Raw genomic sequence first — 26,063 nt, forward strand, 5'->3', positions numbered from 1 at the left:
TAAGAATTTATCAGCTGAAGGTGTGAGAGCAAAAGGACTTTATTGTGGAAATTCAAGTCCAAATGAACACCAGTGAGACATTTATACATGAGGAAAGGTGCATTAGTAGTCATGCATGTATCATGAAGTGTTATATGGGTATAATTATGGCAGACTAGTTATATCACTGCTGTTTTTCTGTTAAAAATCTCTTGTATATAAACCACCTAGATAAAACTGTCCTTTGAATAAAATAAATCTGTTATAACTTAATTTAGAAGAGCTGCATAGCCATGGTGGTGTCAGTTCTTTATTGCTATTCAGAATGCAGTGGCAAGGGCAGAGTGAGCAGGGCTGTGATTTATGTGTGGGATGACTGTGTTTTGGAAAGGACTTGGTTGAGAGCCAAGGAGAAGGATCCAGTTGAAGCTGCTCAGGAAGTATCACCAGTGCAGTTCCCTCAGCTGTAAAGCAATGACCTTAAGCCTTACTGCAGCTGCATCTCTGGAATGAAACAGTGCCCAGCTTGTCACAGTGTGTGGAATTGACCTTTGGGGGCTGTTGGAAGTACAGGCTAAATCTCTCTCAGAATCACAGCTCTCATTCTCTGAGTACTGAACAAACCCCATAAGGCTTCCCAAGACAACCTGGTTATGCTATAAGATGTGTTTTGTAAATTTGATTGCACTATGTGCAACATACTTTATGTATTTGACACAGAATATATACCACTGCAAGTTATCATTTTTTTTCAATTAAAGCAAGACATTAATATTTATAATGCTGTAACACTACCATATTACTTATACAATATATTAATATTTATGAAGTTATGACACTATTCTAACAAAGCATTCTAAGAAATGTAGTACTGCAAAAAATGAACTCCTCAGTTGTAGTGGGGCTCTGGCTCTCCTGCAAATTAAATTAGGTAAAATATTCTGCAAAGTTGCTTGGTTTTTTAACATGTGTGTGTGTATATGTCTATGTATAAATACATTTCTTGTATATACACACACACATGTAGAGACACATGGAATTTTTAGTCTCCAGCTGCAGGCAGCTGTGGTGCTGAGCAGCTATTCCTGGCAGAGTGTGGCTGGGTCAGGCACATCACTGGGATCACAGGCAGAACACTCAGCTTCCACACAAGCACAAACAGCACCACTGGGCTCATCCTGCTCCCCTCTCCAGCTGAGCAGGATGGAAGCCTCCTAGTAGGAAATATGCACATACAGTAATTTCATGATTATAAGCCGCACCATTTTGACTAAAATTTTGGTCTGAACCCAAAGTGCGGCTTATAATCAGGTGCGGCTTATATACGGACAAAGAACAAAAAGTTGCTGTTTTAGTTGGGAGGACAGGTGTCTGCTGAGAAAGGCAGGAACTTCTCTTTGAAATGGAGAATGTAAACCCCCTCCCTCCAAATTATTATAATTTTGAAATCAAGGGGCTTTCAGGCAAAGATATGGGAATTAGGAATAACAGTTCTTTACTAGGGAAATTAAAATAGAAATACAGCACTACAAAGAAACAAACTCCAAGCCCTGACAAAGTCAGAGTACAACCTGACACCCGTCAGCCAGGGTGTTGGCAGCAGTCCCATTCCATGGTGGCTGCATCCTCCTGCAGTGACAGATGTGGCTCAGTTGGAGCAGTGCTCCTGTACAAGGTGCAGTTTCCCTCCAGAGCTCCAGTGGTGATGTGGAGAAATCCGGTTTTCCTCTGGAGTCCAGTGGAGAAAGGGGCTCCCTTAGTGTCCCAAAACCTCTGTTTTTATCTTGGTAAGAAACGTTGGGCTCTTCCCCCTGGCTGGAGCAACTTCCAATGGGATGCAGTGATTTTATCAGTGCCACAGTGGGACTCAATGGCCATGAGCAGAAAATGACTGGCTGGAGGAAGGATGGGTTGTGAAAAGATAAAGAACACTGCCCTGCCTGGTTTCAATGGATGACCCATTAGCAGAATATCTCCCATGGAGATAAGGATCACTGCCCCCACCCTCAACAGATGGTGATAGAACAGATACCTTTTATCACACTCTGTATCGTAACGTGCGGCTAGTACTCAGTGCAGCTTATAATCATGAAATTACTGTACATTCAGTGTGGATCCTCTGACAACTGGCCCAGAGAGTCCGTGCAGCACTCAGCTCTGTGATCCCCAGCCACCTCACACAGATGGGAGGACACAGAGGGATGCCTTTGCTGACTCCTGGCCTTCCCATGGCTGTCCTCCTGCAGACAGCTCAAAGCCTCTCTGGTCTCAGCACTATCTGTCTTGTGGCTACTTTCATATCTGCTTCCCAAAGCTTTTAGTCTGCTTGCCAGCCAGCCCAGCTTGACAGCCAGCAGTGGTCACAGAGGTACCCACACACTCTGAGCCCCCATCTCTTGCTCCAGTGGACACCGACCTGTGCTCCACCTGAGCTTGCTGGTACCATACATCACATGCACACAAATCACTGGGAGAGGCTTAGATCTAAAACAAGGGGGCAGAAATAAGTAGCTGGAAAGAGGGTTGCAAGCTGGTGAAGTTCTGGTGCAGTGCCTTCCAACCAAATTCTCTGTACTGTCAAATTTTGTTGCAAAATCGTGCCTGCAACTATACAGCTAGAAAAAGAAGAGTTTTTTAGAAATTCCTGAAATCTAAAGGAACTGGATAGGCAACTCCTTGAATCACCAGTCATGATACTGGTGTACAATTCTAGGAGAAACTCTGACAAATTGGAAGGAGTCCAGTGGAGGGCCAGGAGGATAGTTTGAAACCTAAAGCACGTGGTGGAGAGGAGAAAGCTAAGTAGTATCCAGATGCTTCCTTCTGCTTCCTGAAAATGGCTATACATAAAGCAAAGCTGGGCTCCTCTCAGAGGTGCAAACTAACAAGGCAGGAGGCAAGAAACATGAGTTGTGACAGGGAAAATTATGAGCACTTATTTGAAAAAAAAAATTGAAAAAAGTTTGACAAGGGTGGTGAAGCCCTGGCAGATGTGCTTCAGAGGCTGGGAAATCCCTGTTGTTGGGATTCCTGAACAAGGTGCTGAGCAGCTGGATTTCACTTTGATATTGACCCTACCCAAGCAGCAGTGACCTGCAGGAGGTCCTTCCAGGATAAATATTCCCTGATTCAAGAATTAAAAAAAAAAAAAAAAAGATAATTTTTTAAACTCTGTCTGTTTGTCTTTCCAATCAGAAAAAAGAAATCTCCATAGCTGTAAAAGGTTTTAAAACTTGTTTTAGGAAAAAAAGTAGGCTCTCAAGAAACTATGGACTTACAGTCCATAGTCAAAGAAAATCATCTGATAGTCAAAGAAAATCAAAGACAATAATCTAAGATAATATTCAAACAGCAAAAAATATCTTTTGTATTGAATTTTTATACCAATTGTTTGAAGTTCTAGACCAAAAATACTTGCAGTTGGAGTTGCTTTTTTAATTCTCTAGAGTAATCCCAACTGTCTGTGGAAAAGCTGTAGTGTTTTGTTAAATTTTGTAGGAGTTTAGAGTTAGGGAATTTAAGGGAATAATTAGCAATAATCCTCAACAGTATCTGTGTAATATTCACGCCTGCAGAATTGAAAATGACAGTGTTTTTATTCCTGGCAGCCCTAGCCTTCACCAATCTAACTTCCAGTACTTTCTCATCCCTACACAAACCTGGGAGACCTATGAAACACTGATCAGCATTTACAAAACCTTGCCTTGTTTAACCTTGAAATGTTGGCATTCAGCTGCAGTTCTAAATTCACTCTTCTTTCAAGACCATTTTTCTGAGTTAACACTGGATGCTGTTTGGAGCTGAAGCTGAGATACAGAAGATCAGATAGTGGGCAGGCAACTATTGACTTAAAATAAAAATATTTTCCTAAATAAGCTTACAAGATGTTCAGGTTTGTTCAGAGCTGTATGGTGTCTGAAAGGTGAAAGGCTTGGGGAGTAGCTGAACTGAAAGCAAATCTCTCTGTGGAAGGATTGTAATAGCACATTTCAATCTCCAGCATTAGTAACAAAGCAAAACAAACCCTACTTGTCTGCACTGGGCTGCTCTGTGATTTGAGAGAGCTGCTTTTACTGCTACAACCACAGGATTATCAGTAATGCCTGGTATGAAATGCATTAATTGAGTTCCCTGCTCTGGCTTCAAGCCCTGCCTGGGGTCACGTTTCAGCCCTGCTGGCCCATCCTCGTGGCTGTCACTCGACTCCACTGGCTCAGCACTGTTTCTGTGAGATCTTATGGGTATCAGTGCTCTGCCCATAAAGAATAAGCTGAAATTCTCCAGTCCACAGCCTGTCTGAAAACCAGTGTGATTTGGGGTTGTTGAACTCCAGAAAAGTATCCAATTAAGGTATCTCCTGGAAAAAGTTCAGTCTCACATTCAGTATCTGTGTAACACCTGCGAGGAAGCTGAGGAAATTGGAAGAAAATGGCAGCAGATACTGAAAAAAAATATGGATTTGGAAAATAAGTGGATTAAAAATGAAAGAATCTGTGTCAACCAGCAACAAGGGAATATTTAATTCACTAGCAGTTAATTGCAGTCACTCCATGTGTTTCAGATATTGGGAAATTGCTTATTTCTAAGTATAAATTCCTTTTTTTTTAAAGAGGTTGATTTGTCTCTATGATATGCATGTACTCCTGTATTTGTAACCACAAGAGCTCAAAATGGGATATTTTAAGAGGACATTACAATAGCTTGGCTCTAGTTCAATGCAGATGTTTATGAAGCTCTGGCATTAATTATACGTAGTAGTTCATTAACCATTAGAAACCTTTGAATTTTCTTGTCATTTATTAGAAGTTTTGGATCACATCCAAACTGTAAAAGGAGTTAGTTCTATTGTGATTGTCTCTATTCTTCCAGCACATTCCTACAGAGATGTTCCCTGGTGAAAGACAAAATCTCTGCTCTGAGGATTGGCAAGCTGGTGCCTTGTCAAGCAAAACTAGAACTGGTTTTAGTGGAAGGAGGAGAGAACTTGCTGGTTTTAGACAGCCATGGTTAAATGAGATATGTGAATGAATGTTTGTGTGCTCTAGTGTTATCATAGAACAGTTACAGACTCAAAGATTCATGGAATCATAGCTTGTGTTGGAAGGGACCTTAAAGATCCTCTCATTCCAGTCCCCTGCCATGGGCAGGGACACCTTCCACCATCCCAGGCTGCTCAGAGCTCCATCCAACCTGCCTTGAATGCTTCCAGGGATGGGGCAGCCACAGCTTCTCTGGGCAACCTGTGCCAGTGCCTCATCACCCTCACAGTAAAGAATTTCTTTCCAAGAGGAGACTTTTCTAGTTTGAAGCCATTCTGTCTTGTCCTATCACTTTGTGCCCCCATGAAATGCCCCTCTCTGGACTTGTTGTGAAGCCCCTTTATGTACTGAGGCTGTATTTTCCTACTTCTGGATGGGGTGGAAGCTCTTGTGCCATCTGTGCTTTTGTGAATGGCTCCATCAGCTGCTTTGGTTTCAAAAAGGAAGGGCTGTAGCTCATGAGAGGAATAAAGGAGGATGTTTAGGTTTACAGTTCCTGGAAAATGGTGATATTCTGTATGAAACTGTTATGTTTCTCTTTCCCCCATATGTGTTGGGATTTAGAGCTGACTGTTGAATGGGAACTGATCAACAGTTTCCTGGAGAGGCAATGGTGCAAATGATTCTTGAGAGCTGACATTGCTGGGAGGGATAAAGTTACAGCCAGCATTAAGCATTGTGTTTGGTGAGTAGTGTAGGCTAACTGCTGATGACTGACAGCAGGTAAACCCCACACCTTAGAAAAATAAATTGCAAGTGGTGTTTGAAGGGAACATTTCCTTCTTTTTTTGGAGAAAAATGTTCTATCATTTTTGTGATGCATTTGTTTTGGTTGCTTATTCTGTCTCCAGAGTGTAAATCCCTGCTTTGGTGGTGACAGTGGGTTTTTTTTAATTAAGGAATGTTTAACTCTGGAGTTAATTTGATTTAATTCGGGAGCAGGAAAGCCCACTGACAAAGATTCCACATCTTTGACACAATCCTTAAGAAAAGAGAAGGGCTATCCCCAAAACATTTAGAGATTGTTTTTGTTATCCCAGGTTTTCAAAACATAAAGCATTTAAAAAAGGTTTGATGGGCTTAATTCTCTAGATTTCTCCGTTGCTTTTACCATGGTTTAAAATGAAATACATATTTTTTCAGAAAACCTCAAATTACCACCTGCTCTAATATTGTCCTACCCTGGTATACAAGAGCCATTAAAGTCCTCAAACACCTGCCATTGGCTTCATGTTTAAGTATTTCATTCAGCAAAGAGAGTCCCAGTAGTTCCCTCCCTGGTACTACATGTAAGTGTATAAAAGGTTACTTGCAGACTTTTTACTGAAAATTCAACAAGGGTCCTGAAAATAATTCAGATTTTGGGTTACTGAACCATGAATCAATGGGTAATGAAATGCCAACACTTTCAAAAGAACTACCAATGAAATAGTACAAATATGACAGACTTAAAGAGGAAAAAAAAAAGGGCAATAATTCTCTACAGCCTTTTGCACTTTGAAGAACATCATCTCCTCCGTGACCATGCCTGTGCCTAATTCAGTATCTTCTCTCTGACACTGGTCAGTGCCAGAGTTTCAGACATTGTGCTTTGTTTATTGTGAGTCAGTCACCATCAAAGCATTCAATCCCTTCAATATCTTGAGCTTGAGTGAACTCAAGTTATTTTGAGATTGCTGATGGAAGATGAGAGGAAGGAGCTGTTCCAACAAGTGATCTGCACTAATTGCAGGGGCTGAAACCTTCCCTGATCCTGAGCTGGCAATATGAAAGGCATGCCATAGGAGGCTGTTCTGACAGAGCAGTTGAATATGCAGAGGAGACAGAAGAGTCTTGACTGCACTTTGGTTGTATTTCCCTGGCTCCTTAATAGGGTGGCCTCAGGGAAAAGTCCTAATGCGCTGGAGTACTAGCATGGAAAGTGCATTTCAATATTTTGGGTGGTATTCTGATTCCATTTCTGGTTTGCTTGCCCTGATGGCCATCCTGCATAGTTGCCTTACTTTTGAGGGAGACAGCTGAACTAATTCCAGGACTAGGTGTGCAGCACCCCCAGGGCATGTGTTCTACCAGCTGGGGAACCACCCCAGCAGTTCATTTTGCCCCAAAGTGCTTCCTTGAACAAGTGAGATAAAGGCACTAAATTAAATAGTGCATTTTCCTGATCTGATGCAGCCCTGTCACTCACTCTGATAATTGGGGCTGTGTCTCAGCTTTTTTCTTGTGAGCAAATGTTGCCCTGGGGACTTGGAAATGAATATGCTGATTTGAGTAAATATTTATTTGGCACACACCTCGAGGCACAGCAGCAACAGAACTATTAAGTAAGAACTACAGGCTAAAATTTAGAGAAATCAGAGAATCCAGCCCCCAGAGTGGCAGCTTGAATCATGAAGCTAAATTACTGTGTGTTGGTTTTCTCTAAGAACAGCAATTGTAGTTGTTTTAGACACCTTGAAATTTGTTGAGACTAGTGGTCTTTCACAGCATTTCTGAGCTAGGTTTTGGTGTTTGCATGGAAGAAGAGCTATTCCCAGTAAAATGTCTGGATATGGGTCATCTAGAAGTAAAAAATTAGGAAAGCAGGACGTAATTACTGTTTTATAGTACCTAAAGGTATGGACAAAATGGAACCAGTCTTCTCTCTGAAAGGTTTCACACTGGCAGTTGTTCAGCTTTGGCACAGGGTGCTCAGAGAGGTTGTGGGGGCTCCACCCTTGGGGATGTTCAGAACTGGGAAAGCTGGACTAAACTGGCCTTGGTTTGAAGTCCAGAAGGCTGGACTAGCAAAGGTAAAAGATGGCTTGCAAAGGTAAAAACCTAATTCATGGGTCGCCAAGAGAACAGTCATTATTTTTGAAAACCAAGTTTTATGCTCCCTTATAGGAATTTTTTCCAGGGATTGTTTCTTTTAGTTGCTTTGTCCTTTTTCTCTATTCTATCACTTAAGAGTATAGCAGCAGCCATCCCACCATGTCCTCTCTGTCTTCCTCCACAGAGGAAGAGGAAGGTAGGAACAGGCTGCTTGTAGGCTTGTGTTGGTGGCAGGAGTGGGAAGGGGACTCTCAAACCCACTGCAGAGAGGAGACCTGTGGGGTTGAATGGAGCCATGGCTGACATCGATGTGGGACGTGCTGTAGTGCTCCCTGTATGGGTGTCTCCTTATCAGCAACAGGGAGGCTTCCCTGAGTGTGGCAAAGTCAGGATTGTTTGGGAGCTCCCATGGCAACCTGACTGTAATCAGCCCTTTTGACTCAGTGCAATTTTAATGAGACTTTGTCCTCCTGCTTTATTCTTGTCAACAACTTCATTACAGTGGATACATAATCCTCTAAGAAACAAGGAGAGATTTGGTTCTGTGCAGTGTTTTCCTTCTAAAAGGATTGTGACTGTGCAGAATTAGAGAGGAATCAAAGTTCTGAGGAAGTGTTAAAGGCCTAGAACAGAAGGTGCAGCCAGAAGAATTAAAATGGTGTAATGTGAAGGGAGATCAAAGATGTGACTGGGGTGGTGGGATGCAATAGGACCTCTACAACCAATTGTACCCCAACTTTCCCCTTAGTGATTCTGCATTTGGGCCTTTTTGCCCATGATCATTGGTGTATAGGAAAAGTGAGGTTGTAAGGGACTTCTCTTCTCTAGTCTAACCTACTGTTCTAGAATGTCAGACCAGATGGCTCAGGGCTTTATCCAGTAATGTCTTCCAATAATGTAGGCTGCACAGCTTGTTTGAACAAGCTGCTCCACTCCTTGATGCTCTCTGAAGGAGTTGCTCCATATATCTGGTCTAAAACACCCTTGTTTCTTTGTGCCTGGTATTTCTCATTCTCCTACTGTGAAGATCCTGGCTCCATCCCTCTGATAATATCACAGCAGATACTGGCAGGCTGCTGTTATTTTCCCCCAAAGATGTCTCTTCTCCAGGCTGAAGAAGCCATTTCTTACAGGGAAAGTGCTCCAGCTTCCAGGTTTTTTGGTGGCTTTCTGTACTCCAGTTTATTGAAATCTGTCTTGTATTGAGGGCCAAAAATTTTATGTGGCATCTAAATTGAGTCCAAATGATGAGTCTGGCTCAGCTGCACTTCCTGTAAACTTGACAGATATGCTGATGTAAATAAGTTGTATGATTCGACTAAGAGTTTAGAGCATCCAAATGTTGCTTCCACTAAGGATATGAAACATGGCTAAAGGTCAAGTCACCAAGAGTCCCTAATCTCCCTGTCATCGTGTCTCTCCTTTGCTCCATTGTGAGATGAGTAATAAAATCTGCATCCCTCACTGCCTGTTCTTTTGTGTTTGTTGGCTGCACTGCTGTAAATCACCTAAATGCTAACTACTTTTCACTAATCATGGCTTTTGTCACGGTTTTTGCAGGTTACATATCACAGGTACTAAAGAATTACACTGACCATGCCTGTGATGGAGAATATGTGTCCCTGAGATGTCCCCACAGAACCACCATCAGCATCCAGTCTTCTTTTTATGGCCGGATTGTACCAAGTCATCAGCTGTGTCCTTCTCGCTATCCCCACTCCTATGCAACTCTAATTAAAGAAGATGTTGCCTGTTCAGTTGGCACTTCTCTTCAGGTATTGTTAAAATGCATTTCTAATTTTGAGCTTCACCTTTCCTTGGGCAGGCAGCAGCTCTCAGTGTTGGTGCTGCACAGACCTGTGTTAAGCAGGGCTACCCAGCACGGGAGCTCTGACATCTCACAGAGCTTAGTGGATAATTCATCCTTGTAGTTTAGACAGGACTGAATTAGATTTTGGTGGTGAATTTCTTAGTTTTCCTAAAACTCTAGTCAGTAACAGTTCAGGAATGTGGTTGAAGGAGAATTACATGTCAGGACTGCATCATGTTTAACTGGGTTTGAAGGGCATTATTTTTCTAATTTTCCTTCCCAATTATTAGCTTTTTCAACACATTCAGAAATTGCTGTAGCATTCTTTTTGCTTTAGATCCTATTTCAAGAGGCTTTTACTTTGGTAACTTGAAACCCAGAGAGAATCCTTGGCTTTACTTCTTGTGACTCATTTGGCTCTTAGGCCACTGTAAGTGGTCATACATCACTTAAACTCCTAACATCCCCCAGTAGTTAATCTGCTCTGACCATTTGTGCAGGGAAAGTTGTCTCTGTGCATCGTCCCAAGAGCACATGTGACGTCAAGAAATCAAAGGATTATTTGGAAGTGCCAGTGTTACTCAACTGCCAGTAGGAACAACTAAAATTAGAAACATGAGTTGGCTGATGTTGTTGAGATGGATAGGGTCTGCTCCTGGGTGTTGAAGCAAGCACAGGCTTTTCCAAGTGCTGGATTTGGGACTGTGAAAACTTTTGGGCAAAGCTCTCAATCATCCCGTGTGTTTATGGCTTAGAATCAATAATAACTCATAATAAAAATTTATAGCAGGCTAGATTAATGAACCTACAGGGTTAGTGAGTAATTTCTTTTATAATTTGGCTAAAGGCCAGAGTTTTCCACATCACTTCTCGCTCTTGCATCCAGGGTTTTTAAGAGACATTTACAGCATTTTTTAAAAAGTTGATGTGGGTGCTTTGGCTTCTAAATGCCAGTGGTAAGTTCTCAAGAATTTGCACAAGGTTGGTGTTTGGCTGCAGTGTAACCCTTACACTGACAGATTTGAAGCTGTCCTCATGACACTTGCACTGCACAGCAAAGGGCTGAGCTGTAGTGTGGGAGGACGTGGTCCCTATCAGTGGAAACTTTTCCCAGAAATGATAACAAAGGTTCATAACGAAACAGAGGAGAGGCAGTTGTGTTGTTTAGGTTGGGAGAACATGGAGAGAAAGCTTTGGCACAAAGCTTTTGGCACAGGCTAGCTTTTCCTTCTTTTATTGATTTACTGAAAAATTTACTTGCAACATTTGATTTACCAAGGTGATTGATAGCTATGAGCATTGCCTCAACCCTTGTGGGTGAGTGGCCCACTTAAGGCAGCTGGAAGAACTTGAGAAGAGGGAAAGCTATTACCCTAGGCTTTCCATTTCATGGTTTATGTTTAGGAGGAATTGAAAAGAAATCCTTACCTGCCTCTCTTAGTTTTTTATGTCCTCAGACCTGTTCTCCATTAGCTTTGCCTTCAGTACTTAGGTGACTTGTAACTCCCAGTCCCTGTTTATCAGAGTGAGAATTGTGGTCCCTGTAGGTAGTCCTGCAGCAGATCCCTTGTGCAGCTCATTTGTGACATGACTGAGACCAAAATACTGTTATTAACCCATTTTTGGGGATGCAGATGTGCTGGAAAAGCAGCTGACATTCTCTCTTCCACCACAAATTTCTTGGGACACCTCAGGCAAGTTCCTGAGTCTTTCTGGAACAGCCTCACAGCCTCTTTGGTGCCCCCAGATGTGGCTTTGACCCCTCCATGCGTTGTGATTGTCCAAGGTAGGATGAGTCTGAATGCCAGAGGTGAATCTCATCTCCTCTCTCAGTTCTGGAGGGGGTGAAACCTCTGAGGGGTAAGCCAGGAACTCCACAAGCTGAATGGCAAGCTGCCTGCAGCTCACTGGTAGGAAATGCATGTGTGTAGGAAAATTGGAAAGCTGTAGACAAGGAAATTGCGTGTATTTTTGTGGTTTTGCAACTCAGATATATGGCTGCTACAGGCAGGACCAATTGTGTGTATATTCTGGTTGTCAGTAATTGAAAAAGTCAGCCAAACCAAACCCTTCATAACTAAGTATATAAAATCACTGTGTCTAATCAAAGCCATGACTGTATAAATTTGCTGCTTCTCTGAAGAGTGGTCTGGAGGGAGTGTGAGGGGCATTTATTGACTCTGTTCCCTGCAAACACTGGCTGTGTGTGTAAACTCCCATTTACAATCTCTCTCCACTGTAAAACGTCCAGTTCAGGCATTGTTTCTATGTTAAAAAGGGAAAAAAAGGGGTTGATTACACTGAGAGAACCACTACTAATTCAGCTTTATGTGACTGGCTGCCAGGATTCCTTGCTTTAGTCACTTGTTTTTGTTTGCAGACCACCTGGGAGAGTATGTATGGGACATTAAGGCAGTGACCCAGTGACCCCAGACTACACAATTCTGTTATTCTAACACTGTAATGTCAGATTCAGTGGGAGCTTTCCAAATGCACAAAGAATTTGGACATTCATAGACTCATCACAGATTCACAGAATGGTCTGGGTTGGAAGGGACCTTAAGGATCATCTTGTTCCAACCCCCTGCCGTGGGCAGGTTCACCTTCCACTAGATCAGGTTGCCCAAAGCCCCATCCAGCCTGGCCATGAACACTTCCAGGGATGGGACAGCCAGAACTGGGAAGTCTGTTCCAGTGCCTCACCATGCTCTGAGTAAAGAATTTCTTCCTAATATCTAATCTAAATTTACCCTTATTCACCTCGAAGCCTTTCCCCTTGTTGTATGACTGGAGACCCTTCCTGTAAGCTCTTGCAGGATGTACTGGAAGGATGAATTCTGGATCAGTACTTCTGGTGCCACTTGTTTTCAGCAGTGAACCACTCCAGGTGTGTATGGAAGAATGTCTAATGGTTGGCTAAAATGATTGCTTATTACCAGAAAACTATATTACACTTTACAGCTGATTACCTGCGATTTTCTCATTTTGATAAATTGGCAGAAAATAAAACCATGCTTATTTGTAAGGAAAGCAGAAAGCCCTGGAGAGACACTTAACTTGCTGTGCTTCTGCCCCCTGAAATTTGTCAAAGGCATTGAGGGCTAACTTCTCTCCTCATATGCACAGGTACTGAAATCAGCAGGTAGATGCTCTTTCAAGGGCAATATTTTACTGTGTCACTCATTCCCCAAGAGGAGCTGTGCTTGGAAGGTGCTCTGGAGCTGAATCCTGACTCCCCTTAGGAAGATTAGCTAATCTGGGGAGGGCCTGTGGGCATGGCCTGTGCCCTGGCTCTTTCAACACTCTCCAGGACAACCAGCCCTTGGTGACAAGAATCACTAGTGCTGCTGATGTGGTATTTCCTTTTGTCCTTTGGGTAAGAGACAAGACAGCTCTGCTGCCACCACCTCCTTCTGTTGCTCCAGCAGCCCTACAAAAGGGAGCAGATTCCTTGCATGCTGACCACAGGAGTCCCTGAACTCTTCCTCCCCTTTTCAAAAATTTTCATCCTCCAGAAATGTTTCTATGAAACAACAAAAAAAAAGAAGCAAGGAGGAGCTGACCTCTTTGCTGATGGAAAGATGAGATAAACTTTCCAGAAATGATTCCCAAAGCACAGGCCAGCTGTTGAGCACAAAAAGAAAGGGCTGGTGTTGCTGTTTCCAAAGTGGATTTTGTTTACCCCAGTTATTCTGGATTAAAAGTAAAATACCAAGCAAAAGGAAACATTTCCAACTGCTTCAGCTTTCTTGGCAGGCCAAGGACAATGACTCCTGACATGTCCAGTCATCAGATACTGCATGGTCCCACTGATGTCACAGCCCTAAGTGGCCTCACCAGGAATGAGAAAGGGGCCTTTCTCATCACTGAACATCTATGAGATGATGATGGTCAGGGGGAAAGAAGGAAGAAATTGGTAGAAAGCAAGAATAATGGTCATAGTACCACTGGGAGGAGAATCCATTGTTATATTGCATATTAGAACTCCACAGTTCCTAGGCAGTTTGAACAAGGAAGGTTTCAGTCTCAAAAATGTCAGTGAACTAAAGAGCAGTGTGGGCAACTCTTTTTCAGACCATATTAATTACTTTGCAGAGGATGGTGAGCAGTGAGCTCAGGGTTCAGAATAGGTTACAGCACTGCCAAAGTTGCTGTTAAAAAAAATCACAGAACCAGTGCAGTTTCATTCATGAATCTTGCCTAAACTGAGATAGAACTTTCTGGCAAGTGGCTTCCCCAGCTAATTATTTGAAAGTAGAACTGTTGGATGCAGAGGTCACAGACAATCTCTAAACTGCTGTGTCTTTCTTTGGCTTGACTGAAACAGCTCATCAGAGCAGAGTGATTATGTCCTGCAGGAGAAGAGGCACTGGAGGCAGAGGTGGCCAGTGCAGCCTGTCTCCCTGATGAGGCAGGACTGCTCCCCGGGATGTAAGCCTCCTAATGCTTTGTTTACTCTAAATTTAAACTTCCATCATTGCCACTAAGACCCTGCTTGACAGTGTAATGGTTTGCTCCCAGGGATTTTTTTTCCCCACTTTATGTTTTAAGCTTTCCCTTTCTTTAATCCCATGACTTTTGGTTATGCATCCTTTTGTATTTCTTCAGCTTAGACCTCCTCTCCCTTTGAAGTTGACCCTGCATACAGATTAAGTTTCCTACTGTTAGGAAGTGTAGGTAATGTTAATTAGGTGATATTTGTAATGCAGCTTTTATCAGATGCTTCTGTTTGGTGGACATGTTGCTGCTCTTTGTGAATTGCTGTTTCTGGGCTCTTTCAAGGGCTTGCCAGAGGAGCACTGGTGAATCCTGCTGGTGTTTTAACATCCCAGCCCACTGCTGTCTGCTCTACTGTCCTGCTGGTATTTACTACTCCCACAGCAGAGCTGGTGACAGGGAATGCATGCCCAGTTTTCAGTTCTTTATTTCACAGTTTGGTATGTTTATGTGAATCACCAAATATATGGACATAGTTCTGTCCTGCTGACTCTGCTCTGAGCACTGCAAGGTCAGAGTGATAAGAGATAGTAGAGCCCCAAAACCTGCTATAGATCAAGATTCAGGGCCTCTGATCTCTTCTTCAAGTGATGCACAGATGGAATGCAGTAATTTGGGCAAAGCTGAACTAGTTTCTAATGAGCAGGCTTGATGAAACCACAGGCAGGCATGTAATCAGCATGGATTTCACTTCCTCATATAGTCTGTGCTTCCCTGTTGCTGATTCTTGGAAAATCTTCCTCCTCCATGGACTTCAGTAATTTGCATGAACGGAGATGAGTGGTTAGTGTCCAGTAACAGGATCTGTAAATAAGTTTTCAACTTGAAAGCACTAAGTTTATAGCATGTTTTAAAGTATTACCAGTGTTCTAGGGTACATAAAAGAGTACTAAAATTCAAATGAAATGTGACATGAAGCTATTATGAATGCACTGTGCTGCAGGGAGAGTTCCTGCTGCCTTGTTTGTTGTATTTACTTCTTCCCATTGCAAAAGCTCTGAAGGTGCACCAATATAAGTGTTGGTGTAACTCCACCACCATAATGGCCATGCCTGGACCGAATTTGACCTGAAAATGCTTAAAATTACTGGTATCTTCTTGCATCAAGTTCTCAGTACAAATCTCTGTCCATCTTCATTTGCCTGCACATGGCTCTGATACATTCGTGCAGCTTGCTCTGTGAGTTACTCTCCCCAGCATCACACAATTTGGGCAATTATTTAGTAGGGCTCCTCTGTGTAATTTCATGCATGACTGACATGCCCTGCAGTCATCCTTTGAAGGTGGAGGCTGTACAGGGAGCAGCCCTGTGGCAAAGTCCTTGTTCTCTTTGAGTTTCACCATTGGCTTCTATGGGTCCAAAGTTTCACCCCAAGCGTGTTGAATCCATGAGCTGCTCCAGGGGACCAAGAACTGAGACAAGTTTAATTGCCTTGGGTGTTAAGCTCAGTTGTGGTTTATTTTAAGTGTGCAGGGGAAGCACTTCTTGAAGAGTGATTTGAAGAGACAGGCTAAAAACGAGCGTGCCCTTGGGAATGGCTGGGGATGGCCTCCTTGCAGAGCTCACATCCAGCTCCTCATTTAAAAGGTTGTTATCTAATGAGCACAAGCAATTACTTAGCTAATGAGCACAACAACATGAGTACTAGAAATGTGTTTTATCTGCAGTGGCCACTAGGAAGACATGATTTTGAGCTTGAGGCTGCCCTTGCTTTAAGACCTGGGTCACTGCAGGGAGATTAATCCAGGGCATAAATCACAGGGGTTAGATTAGTGTTTGTTTTACTTGAATTCACTTTTCTTGCTCTCTTATCTCCTCTAAATCTTGCAGCTTCTTAGCTCAGTCATGTACCAGGGAATGGAATGGGTTTAAACAGCCACAACTTCCCTCCTGAGCACTGGCTGTCAGCCCTCAGGCCTGATTTACCACTTTTATGCAATTATAAAATGGTGCAGTGCAATTAATGTGTCTTCCCTCCCCTTTCATGCCAGACAGGAATTCCTGAATTCCTCCTCCACCTTCCTCAGTTGGAGTGATTATTATAATATAATCTAAACTGAGGTGATTTTATTTGGCTCTAGTCAGGGATCTACCAGACTTGCAGACATAAGGAGCTGGATGTAAATCCCAGTTAGGGATGGATCTGTGAGCCCATTGCTATTTCTGTGCAAGTCCAGATTGTTTGTGGGCCTCTTTCTGGTTGGTTTTGTGGTTGTGTTTTCCCACCTTTTTAGCTGACAGTGACAACCAGAACAACAAGGAAACCAGAATGAATTGTCTACATTTTCCCATCCATTGAGCAAAACCCGTGTGAGCTCAAGACATCCCCTCACTACCAAGTGAACTCCCAGCTTTCCTGGTGTCAGCCTGTCTGATCATCTTCAAATACTTCAGAAAAAACATCTGACATCTGCCAGAGCTCTGATACTGCCAGGATGTATGATTTTTGAGAGTGAGGCCAGAAAGACAAGATCTTGGCTTCTGGTAAACACCAGGACCCCTGGACCTGCAGGGAGCTGTACCTTTGGGGGACCATCTGGTCACACATGTTCTGCACAGTGTTTAAGAAGATGCTGGTCCTTATGAAAGCAGCAGGAAAGAAAATTTCTGTGCATGCAAAGATAGGTAAAAGTCGTATGTGAAATATTTTAAGTTAACATTAAGACTGCTGTAAAAACATATTTTTAATTTTTAATCAAGAAAATGCACCTTCAGCTACAGCTAATTTTCTTTGCATTTTTTTTCTGTTGTATTTCACTGAGGGTTGAATTTTTTTAAATTTTATTTTACTCTTCATGGATATATTTCATTATGCATAATACATTACTCAAACAGTGTACAGGAAATCAGAAATCTTAATGCTCCTTTTTATATTGTCAAGAAAAATGTTGCCCTTTGGGAAAAATAAAATAGAGTTACGTGAGTGAAAAGGAAATATTGATTTCTTTCTCCCCATGAAACTTCTCAGTCATGGCTATTGTCAAATTAAATTGGAACTGTAGCTAAACACTATAACAAATTAGTAAATGGCATATTGAGACCCAAGAACACTTCACCTTTTTCTGCAGCCTCACAATGTCAGGGACGACTTTTGCTCCTTAATTTAGTTACAAATTTCTCCCTAAGGCTTTGTTTTTTTGCTGCCCTGCTCCACCCTTTGCATAGCACAGGAAGTAAACTCAGGAGGTTTCACTTATGTGGAATATAAGGAATAAGCAAGAGCTGCCAAGAGTTAGAGCAGAGCCAAGACAAAGTGGCACTGCCTGAAGGCTGCCTGTGGTTCTCTGAGGTCAGTGAATTGTCTTCACTCTTGATGCTGAGCCTAAGCACAGATGAACAAGGGCTGCTGAGGTATTTCAGCTGAGATTTTCAAAGTTGTTTTCTTGTTGGCCTAACTCAGATTCTTCTGAAATCCAGGGAGGTTTTCCAGCTGGTTTTTATAGCACCTGTGAAACAATGCTGAAGGCTCTTGAAATGCCCATCTGTCTACTAAGAGCAGGTTTGTAGAGAAAAAACCCAAGTCTACTCCCTTTGAGGGGAGAAAGCTTCCTTAGAGGGAAAGGAAACGTTTGGGGTGCTGCTTCTTTTCCTTTGCTCAGTATTCTTAGTTCTAGTTGTGTGCAAGCATGGCTGTCCAGAACCAGAAAATCCTTTCAGGTGCACAATGATTTGGAGAGAATTTCTCTCCATATGTGTAGCCCTCCAGAGTTGTTTCAGTTGCTTTTTGCTTTTTGAGATGAAAAGAGATATCTGTGCTGGATCATCGCTTAAATTCCTTTGCAACTCACTGGATTTTGCATTAAATTAAATTTCACATGCTGAGTGAGCAGCCAGCCCTTATGAGCCTAGAGGAAAGAATATGCTGTTTCTATGCATTTTAACGTGACGGTCAAGCTGGGGCTAATGCTCCCAGGCACCTCCTTCAGTGTTCACCCCTCAGCCTTTCCATCCTAAATCCTGTATTTTTAAATGAGATGCCTGCATTTTATTACCTTTGTAAGTAGAAAACAACAGCATATGTTCTCTGCCTGCTAGAAAAGGCCTGGATTGTTTTGGTTTGAACTTTAAAATAAAGGTCAGACTTGAGGCAAGCATGAATTCCTGCATGTGTCAGCCCAAAAGGTGAAAGCTTTAGGAAGTTATGAGCAACCGCAAATGAGGCGGCTCCAAATTGCACTTGAAACTGGAACAGCTGTTGTTCAGAGCGTGACATTCAGAGTTATAATGCTAAAGATTCTATATATTACATTCAGGGAGAACTCAAAAATAGAAAGTAGTCACTGAAGCAGAGAGAAAATTGTTTTGGGTGGCACATGGTAGAGCAGGAGCAGCCTTTATGTTAATGGCACGGGGAGAAAATTGTGGGAAAGCCCAAATATCGAGGTGGGTGTAAGAAAAATGAACAGAGAGAAGACAAAAGAGACCAGGGGAGCCTAGGGGAATTTCTGAGGAAGGATTTTCCAGTGCCTCCTTGCAAGTGAAAATTAATTGTTTTGGGGCTGGAATTCACAGCTCTGTATCACAGGGACTTAACGAGGCTGGTGGATTACCTCGCTCTGTGGTCTCAAAATGCTCTGACAGGTTCATGTGTGTCAGGCAAACATTATGGTAATTCCAGCGCTTTAGGGGCTCTACAGGAGTACATAAATACCACCCTAGCCATCCAGCTGAATTTAAAACTTAATTACTGCCCCACTCAATAATATTCCCTGCCCCCCTGCCACTGCTTTAGAGGATCACAGGGTTAAAAGAAATCATTAATCTTCCTTAATGAAGCTATTTTCTAGCAGGAGACAGAATGTCTTGCCCCTGTGGATTCTGAGATGGAGTTTTTGTGAATGTTATGAATGGGGGAGTGGGGAGCAAGCGCTAGAGGAAAAGCAGAAAAGGGGGTAAGACCCAAAATGCCAGTAGTGAGAGAACCTCCTGACTCACAGCCCCTTCCTGAGTTTAGCTAAAAGAATGTAATAACCATGGGGGAAGAGGAATGAACCCTATTAAAAACTGACTCAGTTGGCTGTATAACAGTGTTCCCACCACAACTACTAATTATTGGAATACCAGCAATTTATATATATATTTATACCAGCTTTTGTATAACTGAGACAAGAGCTGTCTTGAAATTGTGTATCTCCAGAGAAATCTAAAGCAGATTGGTGGTGGCAGACTTCGAGTTTTTACTTTTAACTGTCAAGGTGGATCCATGTCCTCAAAGCTGCTTTTCCTGGGATTGTACTGTGTTATATTATGATTAAATGGCATGCAAGTGTTTCAAAATCTCTGTGACCATCCCAGTGCAAACCCTTTATTTTGCACCCATGCCAGGGGATGGAAACCTGCTCCTGAAACAGTGGAAGGAGTGCTGAGTCCGTGGCTCCTGTGGTACCCACTGTGCTGAGCATCATCCCTGCCTCCTGCCAGGGCAGCTGGTGCATGGATGTGCAAGGATGGCCCTGCCTTCCTGCAGTTGGTCTGTTTGACATTCCCTTTAGTGGGGACACTGAAGTGCTTTTGTTTCTGTGTTTTTTGTGGTGTCCTGGGCTGCAGAAGATGCTGGATGAGTGCCAGGACAGGCGGAGCTGCCAGTTCCTCGTCAACAGCCGGCTCTTCGGGATGGATCCGTGCCCCGGGACCGGCAAGTACCTCCTCGTGTGGTACAAGTGCAGGCCAAGTGAGTATTTCTCTACCAAATCTGTTTGCTCTGTTGAGACCAAAGCATTTCCATGCTCAATACTCACCAGAGAGGCTTTTAGGACTTCTTGTTCCCTCCCAGCTCTATTTTCAGTGTAAGGTAACTCCCAGTGTGGAGCATTTCCCCTTTCCCCATCACTTGCTGCCTTGCTGGGATGCTCCTGCTCTGTCTCCCTCTGCTTGCCAGCAGAGCTCAGAGTGTTTCTGCAGGTGCCAGTGTTAAGTTCATGCTGTCAGTGGTGGGTGGGCTCCTCCTGACCCCACCTGCATCCTCCCTCCTGTCCTGGTGGGGTGGAGGGACTTGTCCCCTCTCCTCCAGCCCCTCCAGGGGCAGTGGGAGCTCCTTGCCTGGACAAAGCTTTCCTTCAGAGCTGGCTGCCTCAGGCAGCCCTGGTGATGGTGGTGTGACAGAGCCTCACCTGCCCAGCTGTGCCAGAAACCAGCTTTTAATTGCTCCCAGATCAGGCTGTGTTTTACATGATCTCATTAGCTGTGTTTAAATTAAATGGGGCTGGATACTGGGGTGCAGTTATGTGTGTTACAGAGGAGTGAGCCCAGGGCAGCTTTGGCTCAGGACAACCAAAACCCTCTCAGCCAATTCCTGGCCCCAGCAGGGGAGTTAGCACAGCCTTGACACCATTCTCCACCAAGGGCTTTGGAAGCAGATCCATTATTTTGGAGACAAACCATGTTTGATGTGGACAAACTGCCACTGGTGTCAGCTGGAGAACAGGACCCGTTTCTATTTGAGCACAGGTCTGATGAGGAGCATCTGAGGGAGTGGGGGATGTTTATTCTGGAGAAAAGGAGGCTCAGGGAGGGACCTTATCACTCTCTATGACCATGTGAAAGGAGGTTGTACCAAGGTGGGGATCAGCCTCTTCTCCAAATAACAAATGGTATGACAAGAGAAAACGGCTTCAGGATGCACCAGGGGAGATTTAGATAGGAAAAAAACTGGAAAAATCTCTTTACTGCAAGGATGGTCAAGCATTGGAACAAGCTGCCTTGTTCTACCCTGTCCAAGGGAAGTGGAATCACCATGGTTGGAAGTCAAAAATGTGTAGATGTGGTTCTTAGAAACATGGTTTAGCATGGACTTGGCAGTGCTGGGTTAATGGTTGGACTCGGTGATCTTGGAGATCTTTTACAACCTTGATGATTCTATGAATTAACTGGACATGGCAATTAGTCTGGACATGGCATTTCAGCTTCAATGATTTCAGCTTCAATCTTTTAGATGATATAACTAATGTGGCCCTAGCATCTCATCACCAATATTTTTGGAGAAAAAACAAAAAAAAAAAAGAAAGTTTTCACAGGAGAGAAAACCAGATCTGACTTCAGAAAAGGTTTAAAACAAAAGCAGAAACATTCAGACTCTGCCATCAGCAGCACAAAAGAAGACTTTTTGCCCCAGCAGGCAGAGATCTGTGCTAATGAAGTGAAGGGGTCTGGCCAGGTCTGTGTGGAATTCAAATCAGAAGTAGGTAAAGAAGCACCTGCATTTGTTGTGGGATTTTCACAAGTGATTATAGCATCCCTTGTTGGGTGAGAAATGCATTTCTTGAGAGGGATGATTAGCTGGCTGTTCTGACAAGTCCTCCTGAACCTGCAGGGTTTGTATCAAAGCTCACTTGAAAACTCTGACTATTGAGGCCTGTGCTGAACTTCTGAAGGTACTTCAGGACCCAAGTGTGCATTAATATTTATGGCTTGGCATTCTTTGCTAATTACAGATATGGTAGAAAAGAAGGACTTTGTCAGTGTGTAGGGTAGGTGATTTTCCTTAAAGAGGGCAGGGGAAGCTGCTTGAAAACATTTCCCCAAGACATTTTTCAGGCTGCTCAAATTTTGCAGGGTGAAAAATGATAATCTGACAGAAATTATTGTTTCTTAGTGATTGGGCAAACTTTTAATCAGAACCCACTAGATAACTAACAATGTTTGAAATATGTGAGAATTAGCTTTGTCCAGAAATACCAGGTCATAATCAGCCTTTCCCTGATGATTCAAAATATTATTTTTGAGTCTCACAAACAGTATCTAGTGCTGTTGTGAGTTCAATAAGCCTTTCCACCTTTCTGTAGGGAGAAGGCCAGTGAGGGGACTGAGGAAGGATGCATCTGTAAAATGCAAAATACAGGACCATGAGAAATTTTGGTGGGCTTTTTAGGCTATTGACTATTTGAGTATTGTTTGTGAGCTGTGAATGAATATATGCTTAAGAGCTGAACCCCAAGGCTGTGGTCCCATGGAGTGTTGAGCTGTTCCACAAAGTGTGAGCACACAGAGTTGTAATCAAAGAGCCCTTGTGAAGAGCTCACTGCCTGGCACAGGATACAACTCATAGATGTATCAAAAGACAAATACAATTTTTTTGGGTTCTGTTTCTGAATTTGTCTTTCTTAACAGCAGACATAACAGAAATACTTTGATAAGACGCTATTTAAGGTCTGAATTGTCTTGAATTGATAGGGATATCTATTTGTTTTTGTTGCTTTTTGAGGGAGCCTGTTATGATCATGTCACTGAAATAGGTATTTGGGTTCAACACCTACCCAGGTAATGTGAATTTTCTCTTGTACAGGTGTTAGGGGCAGTTTGGGAAGTGGCCTGCAGAGTTTGGACAAGTCATCTTTAACACAAAATAAGAATACCCAAGCTCTTCCATTGTCAGAGTCATGCTGAAGCTTCAAAAGGCTCTGAACAGAGGTAGTTATCCAAAGGGAAAAACTTCCTTGAAAGAAACCAAAACTGAAGTTAGTGGCATTTGCTTGTACCTTTGCTGAAGAATTATGAGATGGTGCAGTCATCCCCTCGAGCCACTGTCACTGCAGTTTTGTCTCCCTGACATTCCCTGCGTTTAAATCGAGTGCTGTCGATGCTCGCTTGCTGTGTGGGGTTCACGCACAAGGCAAGGTGCTATTTTGGTTTCTCATGGGCAGAATTTCAAGGAGGACAGTAAATCATGCTGAAACTGAAAGACAAAGATTTTTTTCAGATGGTGGGGTTCTGGGGAGCAGGGCAATGAGGGGATGACTCCTGTACTCATCCCTCAGAGACTGCTCTTGCTGGAAGTGGGGAAAACTTGTACAGAGGTGTTGCAGCTCACCTGCTCTAGAAATTAAAATAAATAGTTCAGAGAAGTGCATGCTTAACTAGAAGCAGTGAGAAATGAATTTGCTTGTGTGGTTTTTTGGAAGCCTTGTGCTATTCATGGTCTCCTCTGCCCCAACAGGTGGATCTGGGGTCTAATAGACACTCGTCTTGCCCCTACAGGACTCAGATATGTGCATGGAACTGCTTTAAGGTGTCAGGAGTTCAGAGTCCTGCAAATTCTCTGTGTCTGTAAATAAATAAATACACTACATGTGTGCACTTTTAATTTTAAACTTTGGGATGTTTAAGGAGATGAGAAATGGTCAATAATGAAATGCTCTGTTCTGTCTCAGTTTGGGGCAAGGGAGATTTAATTAAAACTACCAAGTGCCTTGAGGGCCAAAGTTCATCAAAGTGTACAGAAGCTTAGATTTTATTTTTAGTTGACATGGTGTGTTTGTTCAAAGTTTGGACTCAATGATCTTGGTCTCTTGCAACCTCAATGATTCTGTGTTTATTTTATTTTTCTATACCATGTGTGCCTTATGTATTTCTAATGTGCACCACCCTTTGGGGGAATGGTCAAAGGCACAGTACAGGTCTCAGCAGAGCACAGCTTGTATTTCTTACCTTGGGGGATGCCTCTGCAAATTCTCCTGCTGTCCAGAGCCCCAGCAGAGCCCCTGCAGGCTCCCTGCAGCTCGAGGTGGGGATGTGCTGCTGCAGCACTGAAACCTGGAGCTGTTCTCTCCTGGTAGATGTAGTTTGGCATTTAGCACTAGCCAGAGATGGGTTCCAGTGGGAAGTCTGGGTATGGCCACCTTGTTTTAGAAACTTAAAAAGTTATTGAGGATGGTGGTCCCATGCCAATGGACTTTGGTGCCAGGGAATGGGCACATTCAATTTATCAGGGCCAATGTGTTCTGAGATCCACATCCAAAGTACATTGAAGCCTAGGATCAAACCCTGAACACACAGGGGGCTTAATTCTCCAGGGTACCTTTCAGGATCATTAAAAAATTGCACATAAATCCAATTATTTCCCAGGTAACCTGCTGATTTGATTTAGACCCATTAAGTGTAATTACCGGGTGGGCTGCAGGAACAGATAATTAGAGGGAATTGGCATACTATTTAATTGGTCTAACATGAATTCCCTCCAACTGAAATCTTGATTCACCAATATTATTCAAACAATTCAATGTTTGTTCATCCCCCTCACTTCAGAGAGAACTGTGTAAGCACATGTGTTATTATAAGCTAGGAAATATTTGCTCTGTGTGCCAGACTTTCTGGAGGGGCTGTGTGATCTAATCCTGGCTGGGATGGGATCTGTGGGGCTGCCCAAGTCGTGCTGAAGAAATGACTTCACCTCTCTGCATCCCAACAATACCACTGCAGCTGATTTTATTGGATTTGGTCACTGCTCTGGGCTATTGCACCAGCAGGGATCCATCCTGCACAGCAGCTCTTTGCCCATTATGGCTTTTGGATTGTTTGGTTATTTTTTTTGGCTTTGCTGTTTCAAAAGTGTCAAAGCTCCTGAACAAAATGGAGACCTACACGTTTGCCCTGCTCTGCAGAGGGAATGCTCAGGATGGGATGTGTTGTCTGAGTGGCCATTTCCAGGCTGTGCTGTCAAGAAAGGAGATGGCTCCTACCTTATTAATTTGACTTACTCCATGAGACCCCCACATGGTGCCTTTCTTTTGTGTCCTTTGCCATCACCACACTGTCCTGGATGCACTGATTCCTTCTCAGCTCTGAAGAGACTGAAGTTGCAGCTTCCTTTAAAATGCTATATTGATATTTCCCCACTTTTCTCTTGGGCAGTTATTACTTTAGTTTATGACTTCAAGGACTCTGGGAGGGATAATCTACATCCAATATTTTAATTTTTTTTAAATTTTAAAATGCTGAGTGAAGCAGCTGGATGTGATAATTGAAGGATGGTGAATATGAAGCCCCCCTGTACTAATCATCCCAGTGATGTAACAAAGTGTAAATCCAAACTTTGCTGCTCTACCTTCTATTCACAAATGTAAGCCTGAAGGCTTTGAAGTTTCAGAAAGCCTGGATTGTGACCTGGGCTCCAATTTCGGATCAAATCCCTCTGTAACAATAAAAAAGCTTATTTGGGAAAGGAACATCAAGGCTCTGAGAAATGTATCTGGGAAGGAAATATTTGCTGGCAAAGGGTGAAGTGCCAAAAGTTTTGTGAGGATTTAGGAGGAGGGAATGGGGTGAGGGGGTTGCTGTTGTCCTGGTGTGGAACCTGTAGCTTTGATTTATTGGGAAACCTTTGGGCTGAGAATCAACTGGACACATGTTTTGAGGAGAACAGGCTTTCATTCTCTTCACTATAGATTTGATAAAATGTAAGATAAAAATGTAAGAAGCCCAGTTAATTCTTGTGAAAAGCCAATGATTTTTTTTTTCAAACATGGGAATGACCATCCTGATGTCTTTACCAAAATCTAACTCAGATAACTTTATTTCCTAGGCAGCTTTAACTGGAAAGCATGAATTTAAAAATCAATTAGACATTAATTCCAATTAGATCACCTTCTGATGAAAGTGTCATCTTCATATTTATGCTCTTTATCATACAGTGATAGTGCTGCCATGCTGTGTCCCAGGAGTGTTTGCCTTTTGGTGAGGATGTGTAATTTTTTTTTTGCCAGGGGTACTTCAAAACCTGTGCAAACAGCAGAATACCATTAGTGTTGCCAGAACTATTCCAGCTGTCAAAGAATGATGAAGAGTCCTGCTCTGTGTTGTGATTTCATGTCTTTTGGTGAAATGGTCAGGTCTGCTCATCAGATTTCAGCTGAATTGGCTGAAAGTATAGAAAGGATATTTTGGAAGGACCACCTAGGCTTGCAATGAGTGCCTCTTGTCCAACTTTTAATTTTCCTACAACCCATTCCTTCAGTATTGAATCCTGTGGGCTTTGCTTGGCTGTGTTTGGCTGGGGATTGCATCTTTTCTGTTAAATTCAGTGAACATGGCCTGAAAAGCCACATCTCATCACACATCCTCGAGGCTTGCATTCCCTAGACAGAATCTGTAAAACCCTGTGAGCAAGAGCACAGGGCTATAGAAAGTACAGAGGTTTTGTAGAAGTTTA

The 26,063-nt window shown here is 42.9% G+C and overlaps 1 protein-coding gene across 2 annotated transcripts in view; it reads left to right on the top strand.

Moving 5' to 3' along the window:
- Positions 1-26,063, top strand: part of EVA1A (eva-1 homolog A, regulator of programmed cell death) — a 202,705-nt gene that overhangs the window by 46,997 nt on the left and 129,645 nt on the right. For both annotated transcript variants that reach the window (XM_033053701.1, XM_033053702.1), the window contains exons 2-3: positions 9,393-9,607; positions 19,688-19,811. In XM_033053701.1, coding sequence (XP_032909592.1) covers positions 9,393-9,607; positions 19,688-19,811 — 339 coding nt within the window. The remainder of the gene's footprint in view (positions 1-9,392; positions 9,608-19,687; positions 19,812-26,063) is intronic.

The sequence above is a fragment of the Catharus ustulatus genome, chromosome 3, assembly GCF_009819885.2.
Source record: "Catharus ustulatus isolate bCatUst1 chromosome 3, bCatUst1.pri.v2, whole genome shotgun sequence".
Taxonomy (NCBI): domain Eukaryota; kingdom Metazoa; phylum Chordata; class Aves; order Passeriformes; family Turdidae; genus Catharus; species Catharus ustulatus.